Source organism: Meleagris gallopavo, chromosome 22, assembly GCF_905368555.1.
Source record: "Meleagris gallopavo chromosome 22, MGAL_WU_HG_1.1, whole genome shotgun sequence".
NCBI classification, from domain to species: Eukaryota; Metazoa; Chordata; class Aves; order Galliformes; family Phasianidae; genus Meleagris; species Meleagris gallopavo.
Window position 1 is genome coordinate 9,968,796 of NC_139425.1, and position 27,727 is coordinate 9,996,522.

At 58.4% G+C, this 27,727-nt stretch overlaps 3 protein-coding genes across 6 annotated transcripts; 2 read left to right on the forward strand and 1 right to left on the reverse strand.

Moving 5' to 3' along the window:
- Positions 1–2,876: 2,876 nt before the first annotated feature.
- Positions 2,877–4,674, forward strand: PDYN (prodynorphin). The gene is made up of 2 exons (XM_010722362.3): positions 2,877–3,237; positions 3,492–4,674. The coding sequence occupies exons 1-2, from the start codon at positions 3,109–3,111 to the stop codon at positions 4,056–4,058; spliced, it is 696 nt and encodes a 231-aa protein (XP_010720664.2). The 5' UTR covers positions 2,877–3,108; the 3' UTR covers positions 4,059–4,674.
- Positions 4,675–5,155: 481 nt separating this feature from the next.
- LOC100541119 (tyrosine-protein phosphatase non-receptor type substrate 1-like) lies at positions 5,156–24,795 on the reverse strand. Of its 3 annotated transcripts, none has more exons than XM_085241416.1 (9): positions 21,164–21,315; positions 12,981–13,059; positions 8,353–8,700; positions 7,948–8,262; positions 7,514–7,864; positions 7,212–7,307; positions 7,041–7,062; positions 6,895–6,937; positions 5,156–6,494 (listed from the first exon to the last, which is right to left on the reverse strand). In XM_085241416.1, the coding sequence occupies exons 2-9, from the start codon at positions 13,045–13,047 to the stop codon at positions 6,216–6,218; spliced, it is 1,521 nt and encodes a 506-aa protein (XP_085097542.1). In that variant the 5' UTR covers positions 13,048–13,059; positions 21,164–21,315; the 3' UTR covers positions 5,156–6,215. The 3 variants fall into 3 exon arrangements, with proteins under 3 accessions (XP_085097542.1, XP_085097541.1, XP_010720662.2); XM_085241415.1 differs by lacking the exon at positions 21,164–21,315 and adding an exon at positions 13,253–13,405; XM_010722360.4 differs by lacking the exons at positions 5,156–6,494; positions 6,895–6,937; positions 7,041–7,062; ... (4 more) ...; positions 12,981–13,059; positions 21,164–21,315 and adding exons at positions 21,858–22,861; positions 23,056–23,098; positions 23,270–23,465; positions 23,590–23,934; positions 24,665–24,795.
- A 517-nt stretch (positions 24,796–25,312) lies between these two features.
- On the forward strand, positions 25,313–27,633 carry LOC104914053 (signal-regulatory protein beta-1-like). 2 transcript variants are annotated; one of them, XM_085241418.1, is made up of 5 exons: positions 25,313–25,448; positions 25,781–26,131; positions 26,222–26,536; positions 26,620–26,970; positions 27,177–27,633. In XM_085241418.1, exons 1-5 carry the CDS (start codon positions 25,382–25,384, stop codon positions 27,230–27,232), a joined length of 1,140 nt encoding a protein of 379 aa, XP_085097544.1. In that variant the 5' UTR covers positions 25,313–25,381; the 3' UTR covers positions 27,233–27,633. The 2 variants fall into 2 exon arrangements, with proteins under 2 accessions (XP_085097544.1, XP_085097543.1); XM_085241417.1 differs by having other exon boundaries at positions 27,341–27,633.
- The last annotated feature ends 94 nt before the right edge of the window (positions 27,634–27,727 follow it).

A 27,727-nucleotide genomic window follows, 5' to 3' on the forward strand; every position in this document is an offset into this window, starting at 1 on the left:
CTGAGCGCGGGCATCGTGTCCGGCAGCTGGTGCTCAAGCCGGGGAGAGAGGCAGGTTGCTGGGAAACATCCCTCTTGAGCACCGATAAAAATAGCTCCGTCTTCAAGGCGAGAGGGCGGGCTGCGCTGCAGCCAGTGGGGCAGTGGGGATGGGATGGGGATGGGATTGGGATGGGATGGCAATGGGATCGGGATGGGGATGGAATGGGGACGGAGTGCCTTGATCTTGTGGGCAGTGGGGCTGTCAGGATGCAGTGCTGATGGGGCACAGTGGTGCATGGATTGGGGCTTCCCCAGTACTGCCTATCCCTAAAATGGGCTTAGAGGAAATGTGCCCAGGGTACGGGGCTAAGCAGAGGGTGTAGGGGCTTCCTGCCTCCCACCATCACTCTCCCCCAGCCCTTTTGGGTTCATCTCTTTGGGTTTGTCCCCAGGAGGAGTTTGGGTTTGCCCCTTGCCCTTTGGGTGGCCTCCGTCCTCTCCCAAGCTTCACCACGAGGCTGGGGCTTCTCCCAAGCCAGGAACATGAGGCTGGGGGCTCCCCATCTCCCACACCTCGGGCAGGGCTTGCGTTCAGCACCCAGCAGCCAAGAGAGACCCCTGCCCACTGCCCATGCCGAGGACCCCAGTGGAGTAGCAGTGACCAAGGAGCAACCTGGAGTGCTCACACCCAATCCCTGGGGCTGCAGCGAGAGAGCCCACCAGGGCTGTGGCTGGGATGCTGCGGGGCTGATTATTCACGGCTTTCCTCGCCCCGATTGGCTCCGCAGCGCTGAGCGGAGTGGGGCCCCGCCGCAGGAGGAGACTCGGTGGCCATAAAAGCTGGCGGGCGGGCGCAGGGCGGTGAGTACGGTGTGCACCCAGCGTGGCCCATGCCCAGCTCAGCCTGACCTGGGAGCGCAGCGGGACGGGGCGAGCAGCAGGTAGGGACGGGGTGCATGGATTCGGGGTTCCTTTCCCTTTACCCGCACACACCTTGATGCTAGGTATCACAGCTGCTCGAGGGAATGTGACTCAGTTTGTTTCAAAACATCCCTGAGCAGCTGTGCTGGGAGCATTTCGCACTTTACTCGTTGCTTTATTGCTTTATTTCAAGACTCACACGGTCGCTGCAGGTGCCCCACTCATCCCCTGGCAGTTTCACAGCATTGCTTTACTGAGGCTCGGGGTGATGCTGATGCCATGGCTGTTTGCTCATACGGAGATAGCACAGCCCCAGAGCAAAGCTGAGCTGAAGGAGAGGGCAGAGGAAGCAGGATGGGTGATGGCACGACGCTGGGTGTGTTGTGATTTGAAAGGTCAATGTAAGGAGTGGAGAGAGCTGCTGAGAGCAGGGTCTGCTACTTCACAAGTGCCTGTAGGATCCCAAGCTGTCTGGGAGAAACACCCGCAGCTCGGGTGTCTGCACTGCATGGTGACATCTCTGTGTAGAAATGCTCAGAGACACAGGGGGTGATGGCTGGGAGCAAAGCCCTCCGTGGCCGTGCTGTGCTCTGTCACCAGCTGTGCACTCAGGGCTGCTCCCCATCCCTCTGTGCTGGTGCAGCCGGGGCTGTAACCCAGAGCTGTGGTGCACAGACACACCTGGGGCTGTCCTATGTCTTGGCACCAAAAACCTGAACAGAAAAGGGGCAGAGAAGGAGCGGCCATGCAGCGCACACAGGACGCGGGTAGGAACCAAGGGCTCCCCCAGTCTCTTACAGCACTGCTGTGATCATGCAGATGCATTCCTCAGGATGGATGTTCCTGGCAGAGCTCACCTCAGGGTGCTCCAGGTCCCACTCCAACCTCATTTTTCTTCCTCTTCCCTTTGTCTCTCCCATTTTTGAGCATCTCTTTTCACTTTCACCTAAAGCTCTACCTTGCCTCTCCTTTCCCTGCCCCGTTCTCTCCTCCTCCTGCAGCAGCAGGACGGCAGAGCACCTTGGGAGCATCTGTGCTGAGGTACGTTCACATCGGGTGCACGGGGCACTGCGGGGCTGCAGCTTCCAGGCACAATAGCACAGCAGTACTTACCTTAGCAGCAGGTGAGTCCTCTCTCCTCGCTCCGTGCCATTGAGATAAGAAGGGGCTGTCAGTGCTGCTGTGTCCACGTCTGTGCCCATCCTGGGATGATGCACTCGGGCTGTGCAGTGCAGCTGAAGAATTCAGATTTCTCGACACACGATGGTGAAGATAATTCAAATTCAAATTTAATTTAGCATGAATTAATACCGTGGCATTAACATTTCTTCATCAGCGCCAATTAGAGTACATTAGCAGACAGTGCCAAAGAATACAATAGTCTCTAATATGCGTCATTAATGTGTAACTGATCCCTCTGGGTCATGCCTTCCCACCTTGGATTGAAGCAGGCGCGGAGGCAGTGGGATGCTGCTGGGTTGGGTCTTGCTCCTGGGGCTGGTGACACTGCAGCCCCTGAGTTCTGCAGGTGCTGTTGGGGGTTCTGGTGCCCCACTCCAACCCATCGCACAGTGCATGCAGCCCTCCTGGCCTCGCACAGGGCTCTCAGAGACTGGAGGATGGTGGTCACAGTCGGCAGGAGGGATTAAGCCTGGGATTGGCATTCTCCCCTTCCGCATGCAGAAGCAGCAGGTGGAATGAGGGATGCAGGGGGTGCAGCACGGGGCGAGGCTGTGCTGGAGGTGGGTGACCTGGTGCCCCTGCATCCCCTGCATTCCCTTCTGCCAGCAGCTCCGTCTCGGCACTATTCTTCCCCAAGGCCAAGGGGAGGGCTGATTCATCCCCTCTGTGCCACACAAACGTACGATCGCAATATTGCAGAGAGCTGTGATGCTGGAAGGAATGAAAGACTCTGCCTGCAAATGATACGTGCTGGGCAGTGCAAAGGCTGGGATGGAGCTCTGGTCTTTGTGCATGAGCCCACACAGGGTCAGTGTCCTGCAGCATCCCCTGGGTCTCTTCCCCTGGAGCAGATCCTGGAGGTGAGTCATGTGGGTGCGGGCACAGCTCCCCAGGAGCAGGCAGAGGAGGTAGGTGCCCCCTGCACACAGATGGGCTCTGGGCACGGACAGGTGTTGACTCCCAGCTCTGGGTTCAGATAGGTGATGCTCTCTGTACTCTCACCCTCCCCAGGCAGCGAGGCACGATGGCACAGCGGGTGCTGGCACTGGTACTCTGCCTCTCCCTGGCTGCAACAGCCTCTGCTGACTGCGCAACCCAGTGCTCCCTCTGTGCCAACCAGGCACATGGCACCGTGAGCAGCATCCAGTCCCTGGTGAGTGTTGGCCCCAAGCAGCCCCCAGCATTCAGCACTGGGGTACAACGGCAGGGACAACTCAGGGCTGTCACAGGGTGGTGGTGCATGGCCTGCAGGTTGTGGTCACTGGCACCTAGCGGTTCTGGGAAGGCACAAAGTTTGGCTCCTTGTGAGCTTGGCAGCATGGATTCAGGGGATGGGATGGCGATGGATGGGGTGGTGGTACCCAAGTGCTGGGTGATGCTGGTGCTGTCACGGCCACTGTCTTGCAGATGTGCCTGTGGCAGTGCCAGGGCTCCTCTCCACCTGGCGCCGAGTGGGAGAGCTGCAGGAAGGCGCTGGCACTCCTGGCCCCATTGGTGGCCCTGGCCGAGGGGACAGAAGGGACAGAAGCATCCCCAGCAGAGGCGGATGATGAGGCAGAGCCAGAGCAGGATCCCAGCCCTGAAGAGCTGCCGCTGGCACCGGCCAAACGCTACGGGGGCTTCATGAAGAAGCTGGCCAAGGGGAGGCTGCTGTCCCTGCTGCGCGACAACGCCCACAGCAAGGGCAGCCTCAGCAAGAAGTCGGGGGGCTTCAGCCACAATCCAGGGGAGCGGGTGGCCCCTGAGAACTACCCGGGGCCAGGGGGGAGTGAGGAGCCCGAGGGTGCGGGGGCTGAGGGGCAGGAGATGGCGGAGCTGCACAAGCGCTACGGGGGCTTCATGCGCCGCATCCGGCCCAAGCTCAAGTGGGACAATCAGAAGCGGTACGGGGGCTTCCTGCGGCGGCAGTTCAAGGTGACCACGCGCTCGGATGAGGACCCCAACGCCTACTCAGGGGAGGTCTTAGACCTATAGAGCCTGGCATGGGACAGGACCCTGTGCCACCAGCCCGACCCGTGTCATCACCCCATCCCCATCCTTTTGACTCCTGTTCCAAGTGGCTGCCACCATCCTCGCCTCATCCTTCTCAAAGGGCCATGGGCTCTGCCACCCCCAACCCAACCCTGCAAATGCTCCAGTTCTGCCCCTTGTTGTCTCTCTCTGGTTCACCTGCACAGCCTTGAGGGACCCTGTGCACCCAGGGGATGGTATCACACCCCAGCTGCTGGCAGCACATCCAGTGGGGATGCATCCCCAGCCCTGCCACAGCTGTAGATGCACAGCAGGGGGTGGAAAACATCACAGCTGATAGATGAGGCAACAGCTTCCAAGCCCCAGGAAGGATGAGACTGAGCAGAGCTGAGATGCAGCCAGCAGGCCAGGGGGCTGTACGGTGACCATAGGGAGGGGTGGCAGGGCGGCAGGGGGTTGAGCATCCCCATCCCTTCCCCAGTCCACCCATTGCATTCTGCTCATCCTAGTGACCACCTGGTCCCACTGCCCTCCCTGATACAAGAACACTCTCTGGTTCACCCCATCTGGGCCCCCTGCTCTCTCCACAGCCAATAAAAGGCAGATGCCAACAAAGCCATGATGGGTGCTGAGCATCATCTTCCTCCGGGTGGATCCAGCCCTCAGCACGAGGGGATCACATATTCCAAACTGGGGCCTTGGGAGTGCCCACAAATCCCATTGCTGCTGCCCTAAGGCCATGCTATGGTTGTGAACCCAGGCACAGTGACCAAACCATCATATTCCCACACATGCTTTGAGCACAGTGTGACCAACAGCAGCAGCTCTGTGCCAGCGAAGCCCAACCCATGCAGAACTTCTCCATAGCCTTACTGTCCAGGGCTGCAGGCACACTAAGCTGTTGGGGGATGCATGCTCAGGGATCCAGCACTGACCAGCCCAAGCTCAGCATCATCTCCAGGCTGCTCTCCTCCTCCTTTTCCCTTTGCTGCAGCACTGGGGCTGCACTGGATGACCCCCCCTTCAAACACACAACATAAGCTGCCAGCCCCCCACCACACAGGCAGGTGACACAGTGACAGCCCCAAAAGCCACCAACGCACAGGACTTTCCACTTTTATTATAAAAATATCTTGCAAGCAACAAGAAAAAAAAAAGAAAAAGTCACGGTCAGTACAGGCAGTCTCACAGATCCCAAAGCAATGCCAGGGCTTCCCCCACCCCACACTGATCCCATGGGTGATGGGGGGAGGTCTTGGGGCAGGGGCCACATAGAAGGTATGTGTGCCCCTCCCCCCCCCAGTCTTGGCTGCAGGGAGCTGCCGATACCCCCAGCCCACATCCAAGCAGGGGGTGCGTGTCAGACAGAAGCTCTATGGGGTTTCCAGGGTTTTTACGGAGGCCTTGTTCTTCATTTTGCACATCTTACCCTATAGTGCAACGTACACAGCAGTACACCCACGTACAACACGTGAAACATTGGGGTTGAGCTCTAGAAATTAAGACTTACATGGCAAACATTTAGAACATGTTAAACGTTACTGAGGGGTAGGGGGCTGTGCCTGGTGAGGGGGGGCTCACCCCAAAAACACAGGGTTGCCTGGCTGGAAGGGGCTGTGTGCAAGCCCAGGGCACAGATCTCTGGGCTGTGTGGAGGAGGAGGATGTTTGGTGATGGGGCAAAGCCAACGTGGCTGCAGCTCGCTTCCTACAGCCCCCCAGCCCTATTGGCGTCAGTGCTGGAGCCCGTGGAAGAGACACTTGGAAAGAGAGGTGGACACTGACATCGTTCCTTTAAAGCCAGAGTTCGTTTTCCACACAGCAGAGCCCCCAAAGGCAGTGGGAGCCCCTGGCTTGGAGGCACCATCCCAGATCCTGATGCACTGCAGTGCTCTCCAGCGACGCATCCTCAGGTTCTGTGAGCAAACCCAGTGCACAACTCAGGGGTCCCCAGAGCCAAGGGTTTTGGGAGTCCCAAAGGCAAGGAGCCCTCAAGCCATCCCACAAGTCTGCAAACAGAAGTCAACCCCCAGGAGCAGGCACAGTGCTGAAGGCTGCACTTCCATCCCAGAACACGGGTACCGTGGCCATCGGTGCTGCTGAGAAACCTCCTCTGTGAGCTGAGGGGGAGGACCAGGACCCCCGGGAGCCCCAGCCCCGCTCACTGCCTCTGGATCTGGACGCTGGCATACTCAGAGCTGCTCTCCTCGGGGCGTGGGGCGGGCCGCCGGGGTGCCTTGCTGAGGTGCACCATGTCCAGGTCAGCGTAGGTCAGGTTGTCGTTGCTGGCGGCCGGCTGGCTGCTGCTGCTGCTGCTATTGCTGCCCTGGATGCAGGCGTATTCCGACTGCTGGCTCAGCTCGATGATGCGACGGATGCTCTTCTTCTTCTCTTTGGCAAAATTCAGGTCGGCGTAGGTCAGGTTGTTGGGATCAGACTCCTGGGTGAGACACCAAAGGGTTTTGTTTTGCAAAGTGCACATTGAGTCCCCTTCCCACCCGTGCCAAAATGCTCTCCGAAGCGCCGACACCGCCTGCGCATCGCACTGCACATGCAGCAGTGCTGGTCCATCCCACAGCACACAGCCACGTCACCAAATGCAAAACCACCCCACAAACTGCCTCGTGCCTATGGTGCAGCTGCTCCCAGTCCTAAAGCCAGACCTTCCCGGGAGGAGGAGGAGAGAAGGCAAAGACAGAAATGATGTTGGGAAGTACTGCAGTTCCTCCTCCCTTTAGCCACAGTGTGGAGACACTGAGACACTTCGTGCACAGCATCCATCCTCCTCTCCCACACCTGGGGGCTGCTCCCCACCCCGGTCCCCAAGGTTGGTGACACACCTGGGTGGTGGTGCCTCCACTGCTCTTCTCCGGCTCGTGTAACCTGAAAGGGGAAACGAGGGGTCAGGTGCACCACGTACCTCTTCTCATGTGATGGAGTAGATGGGGGGGGAGGTCAGATGCGAAACACAGAGATGTGCACTCACCTGGCAGACGGAGAGCTCTTACCTGATGGGGGAGAAATAGTTTAGGAAGGAAATAGTTCAGAGAACTCCCCATTCCCCAGGCATGCCAGCCTGCATGCTGCATTTCTCAGAACTGTGACTTCATTTCAGCAGCTCCCCCCCATGGCACGCACGTGGTTTCCTTATCCTTACCCTTGCTCTGCTTTGTCCGGATGAGGTAGAGAATTGCAATCACCAGCAGTGCCAGCACAGTGCACACCACTCCCACAGCCACATAGATGAGACTTTCTACAATGGGAACCACATGTGAGAAATGTCCCTGTGGACCTGGAAGCCCCAGGGTCAGCGTGGTGACACTGCACGCACTGAGGGGGACATCCGGCAGCATCCCCAGGACAAAGACCTTAACCCACATTCTGGGGGACTCTGAGCTTGTCCCGGGGGGACACCTCCCATCCTCCCATCCCCACATGCACCCTGCAGCTCTCACGCACTGCTGTCTCCGATGAAACTGGTGTCGATTTTCTCCGGGGTTGGGACAGCGACCCGCAGGATGCCCGCGCTGGAGAAGGGCTGCTGGTCCTCGTGCACCACGCGGCAGGTGAAGCTGGAGCCGCTCTTCTCCTCCCCCGCCTGCACCGTCACCGTGCTGTTCAGCTCAAACAAGCCCTGGGAGGTCTCTGCTGGCTGCGCGGTGCTCCCCGCGTTCATCTCCGTCCCGTTCTCCAGCCAGGTGACGTTCACAGCTCCCGGGTAGAAGCCCCGCACACGGCAGGTGAAGTTCACCGTCTTGTTCACCTCCACGGCGCCCGGCGGTGCAGCGACCACAGACACGCTGGGGGGAACTGGGAAGAGAAGCAGCGCCTGGAGCCGGCGTCCCTGAGCCCACGGCTCAGCCCTGCCCCAGCCCCGGGGCTGCGAGCCTCACCTCGCAGGACCTGGCCCAGCGCGTACGTCCTCCTCAGTGGGGCTGCCAACGTGCTGTGCTGCACCTGGCAGGTGAGATTGGAGTGGACGTCGTCCTTCTGCAGCATCACCTGTACGGTGCTGGACATGTTGTAGGAGGAATTTGACAGCTCTGAGGTGATGTGGGGCAGCACAGCCCGAACTGGAGAGCTGTTCTTGAGCCATTGCACCTGGATGTCACGGGGGAAGAACCCTCCGGCACTGCAGGTGAAGGACACCGACTGCCCTGGCACCGCTCGGTGACTCGGTCCTGACACGGCCAGCCTGGAGGGTCTGGCTGTGAGAGAAGCATTGGCCCATCAGGGAGCGCCCTGCCCATCCCAGCCCCAGAGGAGAGCCCAGCAGGACAGGCTGGGAATCCACTCACCGTGCACCAACACCACCGTGCCCTCACCCTTCTTAAACACCTCATCACCAAGGATGCTTTTGATAAACTTCACACAGTAATAGGTGCCGGCGTCCTCAAGACGGACATCCCTGATATGGATGGTGAAGTCTGTGCTGGAGTCATTGGTTTTCGTCACACGTGGGAAGGAGCCTTTCTGCTCATAAATGGTTTGATTGCTGCTGCCCCAGCCCTTCAGCCACTTCACAGGGCCAACAGGACCCGATTTAGAAACTGTGCAGTTCAGGGTCAGTATCTCCCCTTTGGTCACCACCACCGGACCCTGGGGCTGCTGCAGCTTCAAGTCCGGATACGTCTGGGCACCCACACCTGGGGACAGAGCAGACCCCTTTCAGTCCCTCCCAGCTGCAGGAGGACCCTGAGCCCAGCACCAGGACGGAACTGTGAGCCCAGTGCCCTCAGTACAGATGACCCCCGTGTGCCACACTGTGCAGCCAAAACACAGATCCAAGCCCACTCCTCCCAAGACATCCCACTGCGGGGAGAAAACAAGGAACATCATGAGGACACAAGGGCACGTGCTGCACCACACTGAATACCAAGCTCTCCTCTCAGACACAGATGTGACACCGCTTTTTCTGCACTGAATCACCCCGGTTCCAGCCCCGACCCGTGCCACAGCGCACAGCTCTCAGCTGCAGCCGATGCCATTCCCTTCCCCTCCAGCAGAGGAAAGCCGTGCCCTGGATGCGCGATGGCTGCAGCTGCAGCGCTGTGCCTCCGCCTCGTGCCCCGATGGGAGCATTGCATCTTTCCCGAGCTTCCCGGAGCCTGGGAGAAATCCCCTGCTGAGAGCTGACATGACCACGCTACCACTCTGGAGATGGCAAGCAGTGCGTGGGAGCGGTGCCACGGCTGTGCAAAGACCATTACGTTTGAGCAGGGAGCTCCTGCTGCAGCTGCCAGCACTGGGAGCGTGCACACATCGAGGTAGGGCCATGCATGCACCACAGTGCAGCTGCACCCCCACAGCCCGCTCACTGGCCCTTTGCATAGAAGGCCACAGCTGCACCAGGAGGTCCCCAAGGCAGATTGATGCAGTGGTACCCCAGCACAGCCACGAGCTTTGGGCCTTGGTGCTTCCCTTTGGAGCCACAAAGCCAACACGTGGCACTGAACCAAAACTGTGCCACAAGATAAAGGTGGAAACGCCAACTGTCCCACCTGAGCAACAGGCTGAGCTGCTGTTTTCCATCGCAGCAGTGACCGTGTGGGCTTCTGCAAGTGGAGCTGACTTTTGGGGTGACACCCACGTTTGGGGAGCAGCCCCAAATCAGAGCCCTGGGCACAACCAGCACACGGCACAGCCAGCTCAGCTGGTGAGCCCCTCCCAAGCCCCTCCACTGCCCGCAGGCTTTTTGCAAGAGCAGTTGAGCAACACAGAGAGGAAGTCATAAAGCATCGCTTGCCCCACACTGCACCCACACGGGGACAGGGCTGCTCTGGGCACAGGGACCCACTGCCTCCAGGGCAGACCCCCAGCCTCTTTATGCGCCCAGGGCAGCTGCTTTGCTGACCTCTCACCGCACCCGGTCCAGCAAACAAAGCCCACAAACTAGCATGAGGTGTTGCAACACAGGAAAGGTCATGCTGCAGGAAGAGCTGGGCCCCCTCGGCACCACCTGATGAGAGCTTCTCTCCCTGCTCCCAGCTACAATCCTGCAGAAAACTGGCTTTGCAGCAGAGCAGCGTGCACCTGCACCCCATTCCCTTGGGCACCCAGAGCACCCATCACAGGAGCCGCAGGAGCCCAGTGCAGCCCCACTGAGCACAGCCCTCTCCAATCCACACGTTCCCTCTGCATCCTCCCTCTCTCCATCTGTTGCGCTCCCGGCGAGGCACGCGCCGTGCCTGGAGGGGAGGAAGAACTCCAGCTTTAGGGTCTGGGGGCTTCAGAGCACTCATGGGCACCAGAGCAGGGCTGGGGAGTGGGCACTGCTCAGTCAGAAAGCGCATCCCTGGTTGGGGCTGCCAGAGCTCCTGCTGGCCCCCAGCACTGGCATCTCTGTGCTGGCAGCTCTGGGGCTCCGTCATCACACGGCTCCAAACAGTCTCTCAGCTTGGAGTGGAATGCAGCTTTTGGCTATTTTTTTCTTCTTTCATGTGCTAATTTAGAGATTTTTTCCCACAGATCTGCTTGCCCGGCGCTCTCTTCAGATTGCTACATTCAGGATTTGCAGGAAATCTGTTATACACGAGCTTCAGCCACAGAACGCAGCATTGGCACCACGCTGGCTTAACCGGCCCCACTGCTCCTCCTGGATAACAACCACACGGCCATCCCCGCACAGCCTGGTGATCCCAAACCACGGACACCCCGACACCCCTCTGGGAACATCTCCCAGAGCACAACCTGCTCCCAATCCTCGCACCGCCAAGCCCCCATCCCCCTGCAATGGGAAAGCACAAAGGGGAAGTTGCATGAAAACCCCCTGCAAGCCGAGAAATGCAAAGTTTCAACCCAATTTCCTCCCCACTGCCCTTGCCCTGCAGCCAGCTTCCCCTTGCACCACGCAGACCTCTCTCCTTCCTTGTTCTCACCCAGCTCATAGCATGCATCATCCCCACGAGTTTTCCATTTCGGTGACACATTTTTATTTTTTTTTTTTGCTCCATTTCCACCTTTTGAAGTATCTGATACTGAACAGATTGCAAGAGGCCGGGGTTTAATTCGGGAGAAGGTGCCTGCATGCTTCGGGCCGGTAAAAATAGCTTTCCTTCTGAAGGCACCAAGGAAGGAGTTCTGGGATGGAGCGGGGTGTGCAGCTGGCCGCCGGCATGCGGGCACTGTGCAGCACCCCAAAATAATCCCAATGGAATTTCACCTGCACAGGGAGGCTGTGGGGAAACTAACAGGTGCTGGCTATAAAAAGAGCCTGGAAGCAGCATTTTGGAGGATAAGAGACCCTGGGATGATTACCCAGGCAGGGCGATAGTAGGGGCTATATTTGACACTGCTGACATCAGAGGATGCCTCAAATCACGCACAACCATCATTTGCAGGCTGCACTCCTACAGCAGTAACAGAAATTCAGCTGTGTGGCCAAAGCCCCACAACCAAGCAGGTTTCCGACTTGAGGGAGGCTGCGGGAAGCTGAAACCCTTCAGTGAGCAAAGCTCATGCAGAAAGTGAGCGGCCAAGATTTTGCAGAGGGCTCTTTGCCCTAGAGGGAGATATCCTGCAGGATCTCCCCTTTCCCCCTTTGCTTCCTGCAGCAGCACTGCCCCTGCCAGCTCCTCGGCAGCACAGTTGGATTGCGGGGCAGGATGGTCCCTGCTGGAAACCCACATGGGAAACAAGGTTTGCACGCCTGCACCATCAGCCAAAGCAGTTCTCCAACCAACTGGAAACCCAGCGCTCTGTGCCCCTTTGGGGGCCAGGATGAATCTTTTTGTCCCAATGGAAAAAAAGGTGTTGTCCCTTTGGGGTCACACTTGGTGAAGCTCAACAGTTCTGCTTCAGCCATTATCATGGCAGGAAATCACAGCAGCTTCACTGGGGCACTGCAGCCAAAACCTCCTTTGGCTTTGAGCAGCTTGGAGCGCAAAGCTCGGGGCCAACGCTCCCCAGCTGCGGGCAGGCAATTAGGAAAGCAAGCAGTGCTGTGTCAAAAGCATTTGCTTTCTGTTGGAGTTCACACTCAGCTCTGCACCGATGGAGAGCTGCAAGGGAAGAGGTCTCCAGTGCGCCTGGAGGGGCACAGCTCTGCCCAGGGCGTGCAGCCCACTGCAGGGGGAGATGTGGGGTCTGGACAGAGCTAAACAGGCACAGTGCCCACTGGGGAGGTGCATCACTTTTGCCCTACAAAGTTTGCTCTGTCCCCTAAAAAGCCACAGACAACAGCAGGCCAGAAGGAGCCCAGCTCCTCTGCACTATCACTCAAGATTAATGACAGTGAAACACTCTAGAAATGAAACATCCTTGAAAGCAGCACCCAACGTAGGGCTTTGTTCCTGGTGGGCCAAGAAACTTCCTGCTCCCATAAGGGGAAGGGAAACAGCGGGGTAAGCACTGACTGTGCCTTCTCACAGCACTCTCCTATGGGACCGATGGGGCCACAAACCACAGGAGGAAGGCAGGAGGAGCCACGGGGAACCCGAGGGGACCCGGAGCTGCCCTAAGTGAGCAGCACGGGGTGCAGCCCCACTTTGCTGGAGCTCAACAGTTGAGCAGTGAGGAGCGAGGACAAGATGGGGGGGAGCGATGGGGGGCAGCCATAAAAACAAGGTTTGAGTTTTAAAGAGAGCTCCCTGCCGAACTGCCCTCCTCCCATCCGCAGCAATGCCGGGGGCGATGCGCCTCTCCCGGAGCCCGCGGGGTGCTGGCAAAGGGTTGGAAGCAACGTGCCTCTTCACGTCCCTAATTGCCGCATGTGGCTGCGGAGGGGGATGGATGAACGGCTGGGAGCAATGGAGCCGGGCCCCGCGCTGGAGGTCATCGCCTGGAAAGGTCACAGCAAAGCGCGGCGGCACCGCATCGCGGCCGGTGCGGGGTTGGAAGCGGGGAGAGGAGCGGTAGGAAGGACGGGAGAAGAGGGAATAGGGAAAAAAAAAAAAACCACAGCAAAAAGAGAGAGCTCCGGGCTCACCTGGGCAGGAGGGCGGGCAGAGCAGCAGCAGGCAGAGCAGCGGCCAGGCGGGGGGACGGGGCTCCATCTCCGGCTCCTCCTGGAGAACAGAGAGCAGAACGGCTTCAGAGAGGAAAAAGAACAACAAAACCCAACCAACCAGCCAGGCAGAATTGCAAATGGAGAAGGAAACGGCACTTCTCAGCCCCTAAATGAGGAAGGACGGCCATGCCCCCCTCTCTCCCTCCTTTTCACCCCCCGTTTCGCCGCAGCGCGGTGCGGATCGCACGAACCTGGCCGGGCCCCGAGCGGCCCCGGGGCCGTTCCGCTCCGCACCGCTCCGCACCGCCCCTCCGCGGCGCCGCCTCCGTTGCCCTGACACCGCGAGCGGCCCCGGTAGCGGCGGGGCTCCCCGCAGCCCGGCACCGCCTGGCTCTTGGCACAGTCGTGGGTGGGAGCCCCCCCCCCCCGGGACACCGGCTGCTGCCTTCTTAAGGTGGGCCGGGGGGAAGCTTCCACACCCTCCCCAGGAGGGATGCGGGTAAGGATGGGGCAGCTGCTGCAGTGCCCGTGAAGGGTGGGGAGCGGTGGCTGGAGCTGTTCTGATGGCTTCGGGCATCTCACAGCATGGCACGCAGCCCGGTGCTGTTACTGGGGAAAGCACGGAGGTGGTGGGGACACGCAATGCTCCCAGATGTGTTTAGTGCCATCCGAGAGAGCACGCAGTGCCAGCAGCCAAGCCAGGAAGGCCCGTGGCAGACGCATGAGTGGCTGATTTGGAGACTCCACGTGGAGTGGGCAGCTTAGCCTATCAGGGTCAGACTGAGCAAAGAGAAGACCCTGGAGTAGGGCAGTTGGAAAAGTCCTTATATCCCATCCCTGCACCAGTTCCTGGGCACACACAGACATCCCTGGTGTGTCCCCTCAGCTGGCAGGCGTAGCAGGAGCACATCCAGCATACAGGATGGGAGCCCACAGCCCAGAGAGGTGAGAGCCTGAGGACAAAGTGACCACCATGAGAAATGGAGCCGAGGGAGAGAGCATCCATGGGACGTACATCCCTGCTACTCCAACACAGTCTCTCCCACGGGAGACACGTCCTCTGCTATCTGTCCCTACCACAGTTCCTCCCACCACCTTGTGGCACTTCAAGGCCAGGGACCAGCCTGGTGCCCAGCACCCTGCACAGCCATACTCCCTACATCCAGGCAGCTCCCAGTGCTCTGCTCACCCAGGGATGGCATATTGCCCTGCAGGCAGAAGCTGAGCAGCACCCAGCACAGGTCTCAACCCAAGGGCAGCAGCCGTAGCCATGCTGGGACCACTACAGGCATCAGCTCCAACTCACTCTCCAGCAGCCGCTGGGGCTGTCGGCTTTATTTAGAGCTTCACATAAACAAACAGCAAAGATAGCTGAAGTGTCTTGGCACCATCAATCTGCTCAGTCTGGGTGCGTTCTCTGCATTCTCATTCCTAGTGCCACGAGCCTCCCCCTCAGCCCTGCCAGTACAGCTACACCCTTGCATTACATCCAGATTTAATTGACCTCACTCGCTCTGGAGGTGGGACAGCAGCTGGGATGGCTGTGCTGCACCCCAGGATCCTCAGAGCAGCTCCAACCACTGCTGTTCCCAGGGAGCTCCCAAGAGCCCAACACAGCCGTTGCCTCATTTCCCCTTCACACATCTGGTGAGCACATGAGCCAGCAGCTAGGTTTGACTTTCAGCCTCTTGCACAGACAGCGTGGTGATAAATCATCTCTTTGCACGGGGAAAGGGACACGGGATCAGCTACAGCTTGGTCTGCAGCACCTTGGATCCCATGTCTGAGAGCAGCACCAGCAGAGCAAGGCAAGGTGCTAGTGGTGCCTCCAATCCCAGTTCTTTTGAAGCAGCAGCACAGCTCCTGTGGGCCTGGCTGCCTGCAGCCTGTCTGGGCTGTTCTCCTACTCAGCACTGAAGGTTCAGACAAACCCATGAGCACGGAGCACAGACAGCCCCGTGCGCAATCAGAGCGCTTGGGAAGGAAAGTTGGAGCTTAAAAAAGCTCTGCGAGAGGAGGAACTACAGCACAGCAGATGGTGCTTCCCGGGAAAAGCTGCTCCTGCTCTATGTTAGGGAGCATATGGGCAGTATGAGCTGCCTCCCTGCTGCCTGCAGCCCTGCGCTGGAATGTGGGGTTTGGAGAAGCCGGCCTAGGGAACAACCTTTGTGCTGGAGGCTGAGAAATGGGAGCATGGTGTCACACCTCCAAAGCACCATCACAAACAGTTCCTTATGCACATGAGCAGGAAGTTCCGAAGCATTGGTGCTGCACCTGTGGCACCTCCATGCTCCAGAGCACAACCCCTGCTGCAGGTTCCCACTGCCAGATCCCAGCTCTTGGGAGCTGCTGCTGAGGCTAAAGAAGGGTTTGGGACAATTCTCAGCCTTTTTCATAGCTTTGAAGCAACAGCATCCTCGAGGTGGGTCGGGGTGAGCCACAGCTGGAGAAGCAGCATCAACTTGCAGGGATGATCTCAACCCAACAGCAGCCTCACAGCTGTCCCCATGCAGCCATCAACCACCAACAGCACACACATGGCACTCAGGTTTGCAGGGATCCACAGAAGCTCAGAGCCACCTGGTTGTATCCTGACCCACAGCCCCAAACTGGGGGGACACATCCTGCAGGACACCCCCACCTTTCCCCATCACCCCCGAGCTGTGTGTTCAGCCCTCGCAGGGCCCTCAGCTGAGAGAAAAGCATAACAAATACCTCCTTAAGGAGGGATTTCCAATTACGCCACTGATATTTAGGGCTTCCAGCACAACAAATGGAGCTTCAGCTTCATTAGGTACCATGCCAACTTAGCCCAAGACATCCAGTACAGAAGGAGCTTAAATTAGTTTATCTGATGTTAACTTTTAACAAGCAATATGCCAGCATGGAAATGGGAAGCAGTGACCTTCAGCCCATGTGCACAAAGCAGCATGCAGATCCACCCAAATTAGACCCCAAAGGGAGCAGGCACCAATGGAAGAGCAATGCAGCCCGACAAATCCCCATTGATGCATTGATGAATGCATTGTACCCACTCACTGCTTACTCTCCCTGCAGCACCTAGCTGGGAAAAAGAAATAGTGTGGCACCTGGGAACCCCTTTATGCCATGTTAATGAGCTGCAGGTGCTTCGTTATGACCCCAGTGCAGCTGTGATGGCCATAGGAAAGCAGGATGGGGGCTGCTGGTTTCCTCCTGCAGAGCCAAGTGTGGCTTTGCCTAAAGCAGAACTTGGAGAGGAGAGGGGAGGGGAGGGGGCTGCTCATAGGAACTGCTTTGCTTTGTTTATGCCTTTATGGCATGATTTAAGGTTCTGCTGGGACGTTGCAGGTCCTTCCCTGAGGCTTCACAGTGATGAGTGTGCTCACTGCTCCCTATCACAGCAGGACAGGGCAGGAGGCAAATTCCTAATCACAGCCTGCTCCATTCTGGCACTACTGGAGTGCTCTGCCAGGGCCAGGTGGTGCTCTTGAAGTCCATAAAGAGGTATTTATGGAGCAGTTTAGCTCTGATTGCTTCGTGTGTAGAGGGAGAGGGAGGGATGTCGGTGCTGGAAGTGATGCACTGGGTACAGTTATGGGGTTTATTTGTCCATGTCCCATGCAGAGCAGCATTGCACCACATCCATGACTGCAGTGCATGTGAGATGCTCCGGCCCTGCAGAAGCACCCTGAGAGGTGCTGGCACTGGGGGAAATCCACTGGGCTTCCTTAACACAGCCCTACACATTTCCAAGGGGGAATTCCTACCAGGCTGTGTCACAGCAGGAAAGGTGTTCTACATCCTGCCCTGGCCTGGCAGCCTGCCCTGGGAGCTGAGGGATGCAGGGTTTGGGCTGAACTGCTGACACAGTGAGAAAAGGCAACTGCAGGGACGGGAGCTGGTGGGGACACACTGCTGTAAGCACTCGGTGTAAGCTGGTGAGCAGGATCCTGCATCTGGCCCTGGAGGAAGCTTTGCTCTCCCATTGTGGGTGCTGTGGCCCCATGATGCCTGGGGACATTTGGGATTCTGTGGTGCCGGGGGACACATGGGGACCGAGTCACAAAGCAGCAGAAAGGCCAATCCTGCACCCCATGGCTGCTGAGCTCAGGGATATTATGGGTGGTGAGGCTGGCTGCACCCCTTCATGCTCAGCTCCATCCTCCCCTGGGAACAACAGTGCAGGGTCAGCGTGCTCCTGGGTGCTGGAGGGTCGATGGGGGCAAACCAGGCAGCCTGTGAGTCTGCAGCCCCGTGGAACAGTGCTGGAGAAACCCTGGGCTCCCTTTAGGCAGTGCCAAAGCAGACAGAGTGAGGATCTGGCCAAGGGAGGAGTGATAACACCTTGATTTTCTTCTGCTTTTTTTTTTGTTTCCGTATTCTCTCAGAGTTCTTTGTTGATGGCAAACTGTTATCACAAAAGTGCATCCATGGCTGCAGCAGCAGATAATGCTCAGCGTGCTCCCCTGGCTGTGGTGGCTGTACCTCACTGCTGCCCGATAAAGTGGATGGAAACAAAAATGCAGATGCAGGAGGATTGATCACAGTGTGCTATCTCAGCCCATCGCTTCCTGCTCGTCAGAGCTCATGCTGGACGTGCTGCAGGACCCGAAGCCTGCGCAAGGCAGGGATGTGTTCTTGGGGGTCAGGGGAGCCACAGAAAGAACAACACGCACTGTGCTCCTGGTGGCTGTGTTGCTCCATGGGTCTGGCCTGGCCCTGGGGTGGTGTGGTCAGCACAGAACAGGGCAGCAGAGTTATGGAGAGAGATTGGAGATTTTCAAGGCCAGGCTGGATGTGGCTCTGGGCAGCCTGGTCTAGTGGCTGGCAAACCTGCTCACGGCAGTGGAGTTGAAACTAGATGATCTTTGACGTCCTTTTCAATCATGATTCTGTGATTTAGGGGCTCTGTGTGGTGTCCTGAGACCTGCGAGCTGAGAATGAGCACCAGCAGATGTCTGCAGACAGGATGCACGTCCGTGGGGAGCCCATTCTGTGTGTGCACTGCATGTGTGTTGCATCTGCGTTGCACGTGCACGTGTTTGCACATGTGTGCATGCATGCGCATGGCACAGGGCTGTAGATGCAGGGTCTCAGCTGTGCCTGGTGCCACCAATCCCACCTCTCTAATGGAGCAGTGGAGTGCCATAGGACACCGAGGGCACCGCCAGAGCCTGGGGCAGAGCTCTTGCCCTGCGATGTGCAGGGCATGAAGTTCAATCACGGGGAGCAAAACTCAGTGGTGTATGGCACAGATGAAACGCTCCAGCAATCATTGCACTGCAGCCCTTTAGCAGCGGCTCTGGCCGCCAGCATTAATGATATCCACGCAATTAGCTGCTGTGCGCTCCGCATCGCCCGAAGGATTAACAAATAAAATCATCATCGTGGGTCGTAAGCGCTTAACGCCGCTAATTAAACACCGAGCGGATCCCAACCCAAACACCCGACCTGTCCCAGCAGCGGGGTGCTGGAAGCCAATGGGGCGTGGGGTTTGGGGTGCTGCCGTGCCCAAAGCAGCAGCTCTCCTGCACGCATCCCCACGGCTGGGGCTCCCCTCGCTCCTGGAAGCAGGAGATGTTTATGGGGAATTTGCCTCGCTCGGGGATACGTTATTTTTACACGTTGCCATAGTGACCGCTACCATTATAAAATTAAGGCTGAACCTTGTGGAAGAAATGGATCTGTCAGATGCAATTATTTACAGACCACGCTGTTTCCCCGCTGTGTCCCCCACCCCACAGTCCGAGCCCCGCTGCGGGGCCCCATCCTGCTCTATGGGGTGCAGCCCAGGGCACCCCGCTGCACTCACCGCTGGCACCGCACGGCCCCTCCGTGCTGGCAGCACCACGGGCTCATCCACCACGGCCAGGCTGCTCCTGCTTGCCGTGCTCTGCTGCCTCTCTAAATATTTTTTCCTTTCCTTTACACTTCTCCTAAGAGGGGCACTTGTGCTGGGCTCGGGGCGCTGCCAGCACTGGGGTTGCAGCCAAGTGCAGCCGAGCTTTAAGGTCGCTCCGTGCTGTTGGAGATGGGGTTCCTGTAGCATCCTGTCCAACCCCACTGCACCCCCCCGCCTCCAGCAGCTCATTTCCTACGTAAAACCCCTTTGCAGCGCTTTGTCCTCTGGAGCTGAGCCCTTTTGTGCACAGCTCTTTGGGGCAGGATGCACGCAGGCAGCTGTGTCACCTGCAGCTGACCCCACAGGAGGAGCATGGGGTGCCCTGGTGTCACCAGGACCCCCCCTGCCTGCCCCATTGCCCCCATGGGTGCTGATCCCAGGCAGGGCAGCAGTGCTGGCTCTGGTGGCCGCCGTCCCCAGGCAATGTCCCATCAAACACCAAGAGCACAAAGTGAGTCTTTCTTCAGCACTGAATGTTCCTGTTCGTCCCACAGCCCTGGAAATCCTTCTGTAAGCCTTGCCAGCACCGTGGCCTCAATGACATCCCCCCAGCGGAGCACCGCCAAGGCTAAATGAGCACTGGGTGTAAAGGATTTCCTTCTAAATGTGTTTGACAGCTTTCGTTTTCACTCTCAGTCTCCTAACGCCTGTGGCAGGGAGGATGGGGAATGGTCAGAAGAGCCATCTCCAATCTGTCCCACAACTCCAGCAATGTCACAGAAATGGGCAGGGTGGGGTGGTTCCCAGCACAGCTCCTCTCAGACACCAGAGAATCCACGTGGGTGAGCAGCATCCTCCAGAGAGCTGCTTTGCTCCTCAGCTCAGAGCTCAGCTTGGGGGTCCCATGGATGTCCCCAGGCATGGCACAGATCTGAGGACCCCAAGCACCCAGCAGGGCCCCCTGTTCCCATAGTCAGGGATACAGAAGGTCCCACCGTGCCCCAGTACAGCCCCATTCCTGTGGAATGACAGTGCTTCATAATGCACTTTGTTCATGCTGAGCTTACAGGGCTGGAAGAAAACCTGGAAAGAGCCGAGGCCTCTCCACATCAGGAAATTGGGGGGAAAGACAAAGCTGGCAATGAGGCTGTAGCACTGAAGCAGTTCCTATGACAACCCCAAATCCCAGCCCTGTTTATCCCCTTTAATAAAAATCCACAATAAGCATGAAACATAGGAATAAGGTTCAATAAGGAAGACACAAATAAATCAAGAACAGACAAAACGTGTCACTGCCTTACTTCCGCTTCGTCCCTTGCTTTCCGATTAAAATCTTGCCCTGATAAATTGAGGGCTGTTGGGTTTTGAGTTGCTCTGTCCCCTGAGATGGGAGCACAGAGCCTGGCACAGCACAGAGCCTGGGGACAGACACTGGCATCACATGAGCTCCTAGGGCTGCTCCCCATTGGTGTCCTGGCATGGCATCCCCATGGCATCACCTGGTCCCCAAGGCATCGGGGGCCCAAATGGCATTGCAGGGTCCCCATGGCATTACAGCATCCCCACGGCTTCACCTGGTCCCCACAGCATAGTGGGGCATCATCAGGACCCAATGGCATCGTGGGGTCCCTGTGAGGTTCCCTGTGGCTTTGGATGCTTTTTGTCCCATGGCCATTTTCCTGTGGGCTTTGTGGCCACTGCAGTCTCTTGGCAGCAAGGACAGGGATGGGGTCAGAGCAGGAGCATCTCGGACAGAGGCAGCCCCAAGGCACTGCCCATCCAGTGCAGGCTAGACTCTGCTTTTCACACATTTATCCCTGTCCTCTTCCCTTCCCCCCTGCTCAGCCCTGGCTCCAGCACAGGCTGGGCTTTGTCCTGCTTCCTTGCAAGCACTGCCAGCCCCCTGCCCCCCAGGGATGAGCAGAGCCTCTCCTTGCCCTGGCACCCGGTGTGGACACCGTGGAGCCAAAGCGGGAGTGACCCAGCCATGCCCCTGTCCAGCCATCCTCGTTTGCTAGCCGAGACCACACTCTTCCTCACTGCTTTTTAACCATTCCTCCCCCTCCCCTCACTGCTGGACCGGCCTCGTCCATCACTCTCTCCCCCTGGACTAATCTCTCACTGTCACCACGCGTTCTGCTGGAGCCTCATGCTCCCCGCTGCTTTCCCCACAGCCACTCCTCCCACGCCAGCTCCTGGCACAGCCCCTGCAGCCTCAGAACCGTTTCCCAGCTCTTGGGGCCAGCAGTGGAGCGGTCATCCTTGGGGGCACAGCTTGGATCCCACCACCACCCCCGTTCTCAGTGCATGGACCCCCAATGCACCCCAGTGCTCCTACCTTGTGTCCACGCTCGGACGCTTGTTTGTGCTTTCACTGCCGGCACACCCCGGGCTGATGGCTTAAAGGATTTTCCTTTAATAACCACCAAATCCCTCTCCTGGGCCGTAAGCTGCAGACCTGGGCCTTTCCTAGGTGCACAGCGCTCCACCGTGCCTTGCTCCTTGCTGCTTTGCATATGCTTGAATCAAACTGGATTTCCCCACTCCCGGCCCAGCCCAGAGCTTCAAAAGCGCTGAATGCCCTCGAATCTCATTTCCCCTTGTCTGCGAGGACTCTCCCTGGTTTCAGTCCCCCCAAGCACGGGGCTGGGCACCCATAGCCCCAGCTGTGGCAGCCCCTGCTTCGCCATCAGCTCTGCTCAGCTGCATTGCTCCCAGCCCCAGAGCTCCATCCCAGTTCCCGGTGCCACAGCCCCTGTGTGCCCTCTGGCACTGGGTAAAGGAAAATACGCACTGGGTTTGTAAACACCCAGCACTGGGCACTGGGTGCTGCATGCCTCTGAGCTGCTCCCCAGGGAGAATAACCCCAAACCATCCCCACGACCTGTCCCCTAGTGCAGGGGATGCTGCTTCAGCCATGCAAATGAATTTCACAAGTGCCTTCCCTCCCCTTGCAACAATTTGCCCCTTGATACGATCTCTGTGTCCCCACACAGTTCCCCTGCGTGCACACATGCAGATATCTTACACTGTCCTCTTTCACTTCTCTTTTTTTATTTCACAGAAAAGCAGATAAAATAGTTGAAAGCTGATAAGTGCATACAGCTTTCAAGGTCAGAGGCAGCTGCAATGATTTCTCTGCAGGAAAAGAGCCTATGACACAGCTCCCTGCCTCCACCTCACTCCGTCCTCCTCCTCCCGGCGTGTGGCCACAGGATGTGGGTTACAAAGGACTGAGAGAAGGAAGGAGTGGGCTGGAGATGAGTGTGGCAGGCACCAGGGCTGCAGGAGCAGGGAGCCCAGCCTGCCTCTCGCCAACCATCCAGGCGGGTCAGGGCAGAGCTGGGGTTTTGCTTTATTTAATCCCAGCCCTGCTTGGTGGGAGCTGCTGGGGGGCTCAGCACGAAGCTGGCAGCAGCACGGTGTGAACGGGCACAAGGTTGTGGTGGCCACACATCTCCAGGGCCCTGCTGCAACTGCAGCATCATTCTGGCTTTGAACACAGCAGGACCAGGTGGCACGGCTGTTTGCTGGCTTTAATGAGGATGAGCTTGGTGTGGTGATGGGATGATACAAATTGTGGATCTGTTGAGCTGGGAAAGCTCTGGTAGGCTGTGCTGGTGGAGACATTCAGGTCCTCCTGGAGTCAACGGCACCGCACAGCTTGCACAAGGCAGAGGTGCTCAGCTCACTGCCCTGAACCTGCACTCCGTGGGGCTGCTGACTCCTGGAGAGGCTCTGCTGAACCTGAGCTGAGCCTGCCCCTGCCTGGCATGGCCACCAAGACAGGAAGGAGAGATTTGAGATCCTCGTGCCAAGCTTGGCTGGCTCCAAGCAGCTCCACTTCTTCTTTCTGGTGCCCACAGAAAGTCTCTGCTTCCTGACTCAGTGCTGTGGCAGCGCCAGCTCACTTAGCAGCTCCCCTGATGCTGGCATACTCAGAGCGCTCAGCACCAGGGCTCCTGCTGGGCCTCCGTGCTGCAGGCAGGGGCTGCAGGTCAGCATAATGGATGTCCTTGTCCACCTCACTGCTTCGCTGTAAGAATGTAGAAAACCTTGCTAAAATCACCCGCGTATGGCAGCTTCCACACAGAGTGCATGGACAGCTGGATGCTCACCCACCACCCACCACCAGCTGCATTACTGGGGCTTTTGGGCAAAGGTGCCAGTGCCAAACAGCACCCCTGCATCAGGGCATCACTCTGCCCAATATCCACACCCTGCTCGTACCTGGTGGGGCAGCTTTGCGTTCTCTGCATCCTCAACTTCACTGCTGGAGGAAAGATAGTTGTTAGAGCAAGGACAAGGCAGCGGGACTCCGCACAACACCCGCAGCAAACACCACCCAGGCCCAGCAAAACAATATGGTATTTTCCCAAAACTGCAGCTAAGTGAGGCAGCCTGCTCACCTCGCAGTGCAGAGGGAAAAGGTAGGGGTACCAACCTGGGGGTCCCAGGGTTCCTTACACAGCATGGGAGAGGGAAGGGCAAGCAGCTGCCTGTGGTCACCTCAGCCACGTGCTGGCTCTGCTCCCCTTCCCTCTGCTTCCTGCGGTGCAAGCAGAAGGCGAGGATGAAGATGAGCAGGATGAAGCAGAGCACAGCAGCTGCAACCTCCATGCTGGGGAATGGAGAGGTCTCTGTGGGGACACAAAGTAAAGCAGGGAGAAAGTGGTGGGCACAGTGCATCGTGGGCAGTGGGCAGGGCTGGGGCTGAGCCAGGACAGCCACAACGGGGTCATGCCAGGATGGAAGCCCACTCACCATACACTAACACCTCCGTGCCCCGACCGTGGTCAAACAACTCATCACCCAAGTTCTTTTTGTAAAACTTCACACAGTAATAAGTGCCGGCATCCTCGGGATGGATGTCCTCAATGTGGATGGTGAAGTCCGTGTTGGACTCATTCACTGCCCTCGTCACACGGTGTGAGAAGCCTTTCTGATCATACACAGTCCGATTGCTGCTGCCCCAGCCCTTCAGCCACTTCACAGGGCCGAGGGGACCCAATTCAGTCACTGTGCAGGTCAGGGTCAGCGTCTGCCCCACGGCCACCCACACCTTGTTCTCGGGCTGCTGCAGTTTGAAGCTCCATCCTGCCTGGGCACCTGCATGTGGGGACAGCAACAGAGCAGCAGGGTCTGAGCTCAACAAGGAGGGGGCAGCTTGCTTTGTTCCTCCTGCCCAGCATAGGCAGAGCACCCACAGCTTGTTCAGCGCCTCAGTTGAGAAATAGAGCTGGGTGTGGGAGGGAAAATGGCACTCAATGGGAGTGGTGGAAGCCAGCTTCAAAATGGGCATGGGGAGAGATTTTGACTCCTGTCGTGCTCCTTATACCTGGCACTAGAGCTGCCAGGGGGGGTGGGGGGGGCAGAGAGGGGAAGCCAGGCAGGAAAAAGCCCGCCGCTCCTTCCAGCATGGCTGATAAATGTCTTCAACAGGATCCCAGCTCCTGCCCCCAGCCCCTCCTGCCCAAAGCCTTTGGATGTAGCTTTCTCAGGGCACTGAAGCGCAGTGCACCGGACCTCACACATTCCTCACTCTGGGCACACACCTGAGGCCAAGTGCCACGTCCCAACGCTGGGGGAAGTGGCCAAGGAGATCTGGGATGGGAGGTGGGTTGTCCGGACACCCTGCAGTTCCTCACCCCAAACAACCCCACACAAGCCCAGAACGCCAGAAGAGAAAAGCCCCCATCCAAGGTTTATTTTTGCAGGCGTGCAGACAGCAAACTCCCAGTTGCGGCCGCGTCAACCCCTCCCAACCAGCAGCACTCAACAGGAACAGGTACTGGGAGAGCTGACCACAGCTTCTGCTGCTGCACTGCCCCGTACTCACCCCACAGCCATGCCAGGAAGAGGCTGAGCTGCCCGACCAGGAGCCGAACCAGCAGCACAGCACGGAGCTCAGCCATCGGTGCTGCCAAAAGTTTGGGCTCTGACTCCAGAAAGAAAATGAGAAGCTGCACAGGAAATGGAGGCGAGCGGGCGCATGCTGTTAACACTTTTGGTGCCTGCTCGGGGCAGCTGGTAGGACACTGAGCCAGCAGGGAGCTCTGCGGGGTTTAAACTTCAAAGTGCATCCCAGGTTGGTGCATCCTCAGCTCACCCCAGCCCCTGCACAGAGCTTAGGGCTGGAGGGGCTGTGATGGGCACAGGGCAGGAGAGCAGCTCTGACCATGGTCTCAGCAAGACAGCCTCAGCAGTAGGGGGGCTATGCAGAAACCCTGCACAAGTGGCACAGCAGCCTCCCATGCTTGAGGTGCACATCAGTTTGGTGCCAGTCTCTCTGGCTGCCCCATGTTGGTGGCTGTGGCAGCGTCACTCATTCATGGGTGGAGTGGAACCAGCATTGATGTCAAGGAACAGTCATCAAAACAAGATGCCACAAACACCATTGGCACCCTCTGGGATTGCACAGGGCTGCAGAGAGGAGCTTGGTCAGTGGAAAAACCAAAACCCCTTCCTTCCCGTTTCAGCAGGAAGAAAGCCTGGGGCCCCACCACTCTGAGCCACGTTGAGCCACAGCAGCAGGTAGTAGAACACGGCAATCAGCATGACTCTGGCACTGCAGGCGATGCCTCTAACCTTCCTGGTGCTGCTTCTGCTCCACAATGCCCCAGGTGAGTGTGTGGTCCTGCACAGCTGCAGCCTTTCCCAGGATGCACTCCCCATTGCTGCTGGCAGGGCAACCCTTCTTTGAACCCAAAGATATTTGGGGTTATTCTCTCCCATATTCCAGCTTGCTTTTATCCTCAGCGAAGCACTTTTTTTTATGTGACCACGTCCAACTACTTGCTGTCTTTGTCCCACAGTGTCACAGTGCCAGCTGCCATGGGTGGTGTGGGATGGGGACATCTCTCTGCCTCCTGCTCTGGGGTCTAGCAAGGCCCTGTGCTGCACCCTGGCTCCAGAGCCTCTTGCCAGCCACAGACTTTCCTGTCAATGTCCCCAGGTGTGGGTGCCCAGACGTATCCGGACTTGAAGCTGCAGCAGCCCCAGGGCCTGGTGGTGGTGACCAAAGGGGAGATACTGACCCTGAACTGCACAGTGTCTGGATCGGGTCCTGTTGGCCCTGTGAAGTGGCTGAAGGGCTGGGGCAGCAGCAATCAAACCATTTATGAGCACAAAGGCTCCTTCCCACGTGTGATGAGAGAAGTCATTGAGTCCAGCACAGACTTCACCATCCATATCAGGGATGTCCGTCTTGAGGACGCCGGCACCTATTACTGTGTGAAGTTTATCAAAGGCACCTTTGGTGATGAGGTGTTTAAGAAGGGTGGGGGCACGGCGGTGTTGGTGCACGGTGAGTGGATTCCCAGCCTGTCCTGCTGGGCTCTCCTCTGGGGCTGGGATGGGCAGGGCGCTCCCTGATGGGCCAATGCTTCTCTCACAGCCAGACCCTCCAGGCTGGCCGTGTCAGGACCGAGTCACCGAGCGGCACCAGGGCAGTCGGTGTCCTTCACCTGCAGTGCCAGAGGGTTCTTCCCCCGTGACATCCAGGTGCAATGGCTCAAGAACAGCTCTCCAGTTCGGGCTGTGCTGCCCCACATCACCTCAGAGCTGTCAGATTCCTCCTACCGCATGTCCAGCACCGTACAGGTGATGCTGCAGAAGGACGACGTCCACTCCAATCTCACCTGCCAGGTGCAGCACAGCACGTTGGCAGCCCCACTGAGGAGGACGTACGCGCTGGGCCAGGTCCTGCGAGGTGAGGCTCACAGCCCCGGGGCTGGGGCAGGGCTGAGCCGTGGGCTCAGGGACGCCGGCTCCAGGCGCTGCTTCTCTTCCCAGTTCCCCCCAGCATGTCTGTGGTCGCTGCACCGCCGGGCGCCGTGGAGGTGAACAAGACGGTGAACTTCACCTGCCGTGTGCGGGGCTTCTACCCGGGAGCTGTGAACGTCACCTGGCTGGAGAACGGGACGGAGATGAACGCGGGGAGCACCGCGCAGCCAGCAGAGACCTCCCAGGGCTTGTTTGAGCTGAACAGCACGGTGACGGTGCAGGCGGGGGAGGAGAAGAGCGGCTCCAGCTTCACCTGCCGCGTGGTGCACGAGGACCAGCAGCCCTTCTCCAGCGCGGGCATCCTGCGGGTCGCTGTCCCAACCCCAGAGAAAATTGACACCAGTTTCATCGGAGACAGCAGTGCGTGAGAGCTGCAGGGTGCATGTGGGGATGGGAGGATGGGAGGTGTCCCCCCGGGACAAGCTCAGAGTCCCCCAGAATGTGGGTTAAGGTCTTTGTCCTGGGGATGCTGCCGGATGTCCCCCTCAGTGCGTGCAGTGTCACCACGCTGACCCTGGGGCTTCCAGGTCCACAGGGACATTTCTCACATGTGGTTCCCATTGTAGAAAGTCTCATCTCCAGCACGGGCATCCTGCGGGTCGCTGTCCCAGCCCAGAGGTAGCTCCACGGAAGACAGCGGTGCACCAGAGCTGCAGGGCGAGCTGGGCGGAGCTCGTTGTTCTGCGGGCTGCGTGCCCCAAGCCCCACACTCGTGTCTGTACCCACGCAGGTGCCGTTCTCCTGTCCAGCCCCGGCTTATGGCTCGGCCTGCTGCTGGACAAGGCGCTCTTCGCCCTCATTCTCTTCTTCCTCTTCAAGCGCTTCCTGCCCTGAGCACCACCCGGCACAGCTGCTGCCCGGACAGCAGCGGCTCCGCGATTGCCTCAGAGCCCCGCAGTGCTCGGGATGGTCCCGGCCTGCGCCCTCGTGCTTCCCGCTGCTTCACTGCACGAGTTTTGAAGACAAAATCATCGACTCCACACAAGCTCATGCCAAAATCAATACAACGTTTTGCCGAGCTCATCCTCGCGGTGCTTTCCTACGTCGGGTCACGGTTGACCCTCCGGCAGGCGCGGCGCAGCGCAGTGCCGCATCCCGCCGGGCCGCAGGGGGGCGC

What these genes read in the sequence shown, in the direction of transcription:
- PDYN (XM_010722362.3), top strand. Translation starts at nt 3,109, where the DNA reads ATGGCACAGCGGGTGCTGGCACTGGTACTCTGCCTCTCCCTGGCTGCA. An exon ending in TGAGCAGCATCCAGTCCCTG is followed by an intron (nt 3,238 to 3,491) that starts GTGAGTGTTGGC and finishes ACTGTCTTGCAG; the next exon opens with ATGTGCCTGTGGCAGTGCCA.
- LOC100541119 (XM_085241416.1), bottom strand. Translation starts at nt 13,047, where the DNA reads ATGGAGCCCCGTCCCCCCGCCTGGCCGCTGCTCTGCCTGCTGCTGCTC. An exon ending in CTGCCCGCCCTCCTGCCCAG is followed by an intron (nt 8,701 to 12,980) that starts GTGAGCCCGGAG and finishes CTCTGTCCCCAG; the next exon opens with GTGTGGGTGCCCAGACGTAT. An exon ending in CACGGTGGTGTTGGTGCACG is followed by an intron (nt 8,263 to 8,352) that starts GTGAGTGGATTC and finishes CTTCTCTCACAG; the next exon opens with CCAGACCCTCCAGGCTGGCC.
- LOC104914053 (XM_085241417.1), top strand. Translation starts at nt 25,382, where the DNA reads ATGACTCTGGCACTGCAGGCGATGCCTCTAACCTTCCTGGTGCTGCTT. An exon ending in GCTGGGCCAGGTCCTGCGAG is followed by an intron (nt 26,537 to 26,619) that starts GTGAGGCTCACA and finishes TTCTCTTCCCAG; the next exon opens with TTCCCCCCAGCATGTCTGTG. An exon ending in CAGTTTCATCGGAGACAGCA is followed by an intron (nt 26,971 to 27,340) that starts GTGCGTGAGAGC and finishes GTACCCACGCAG; the next exon opens with GTGCCGTTCTCCTGTCCAGC.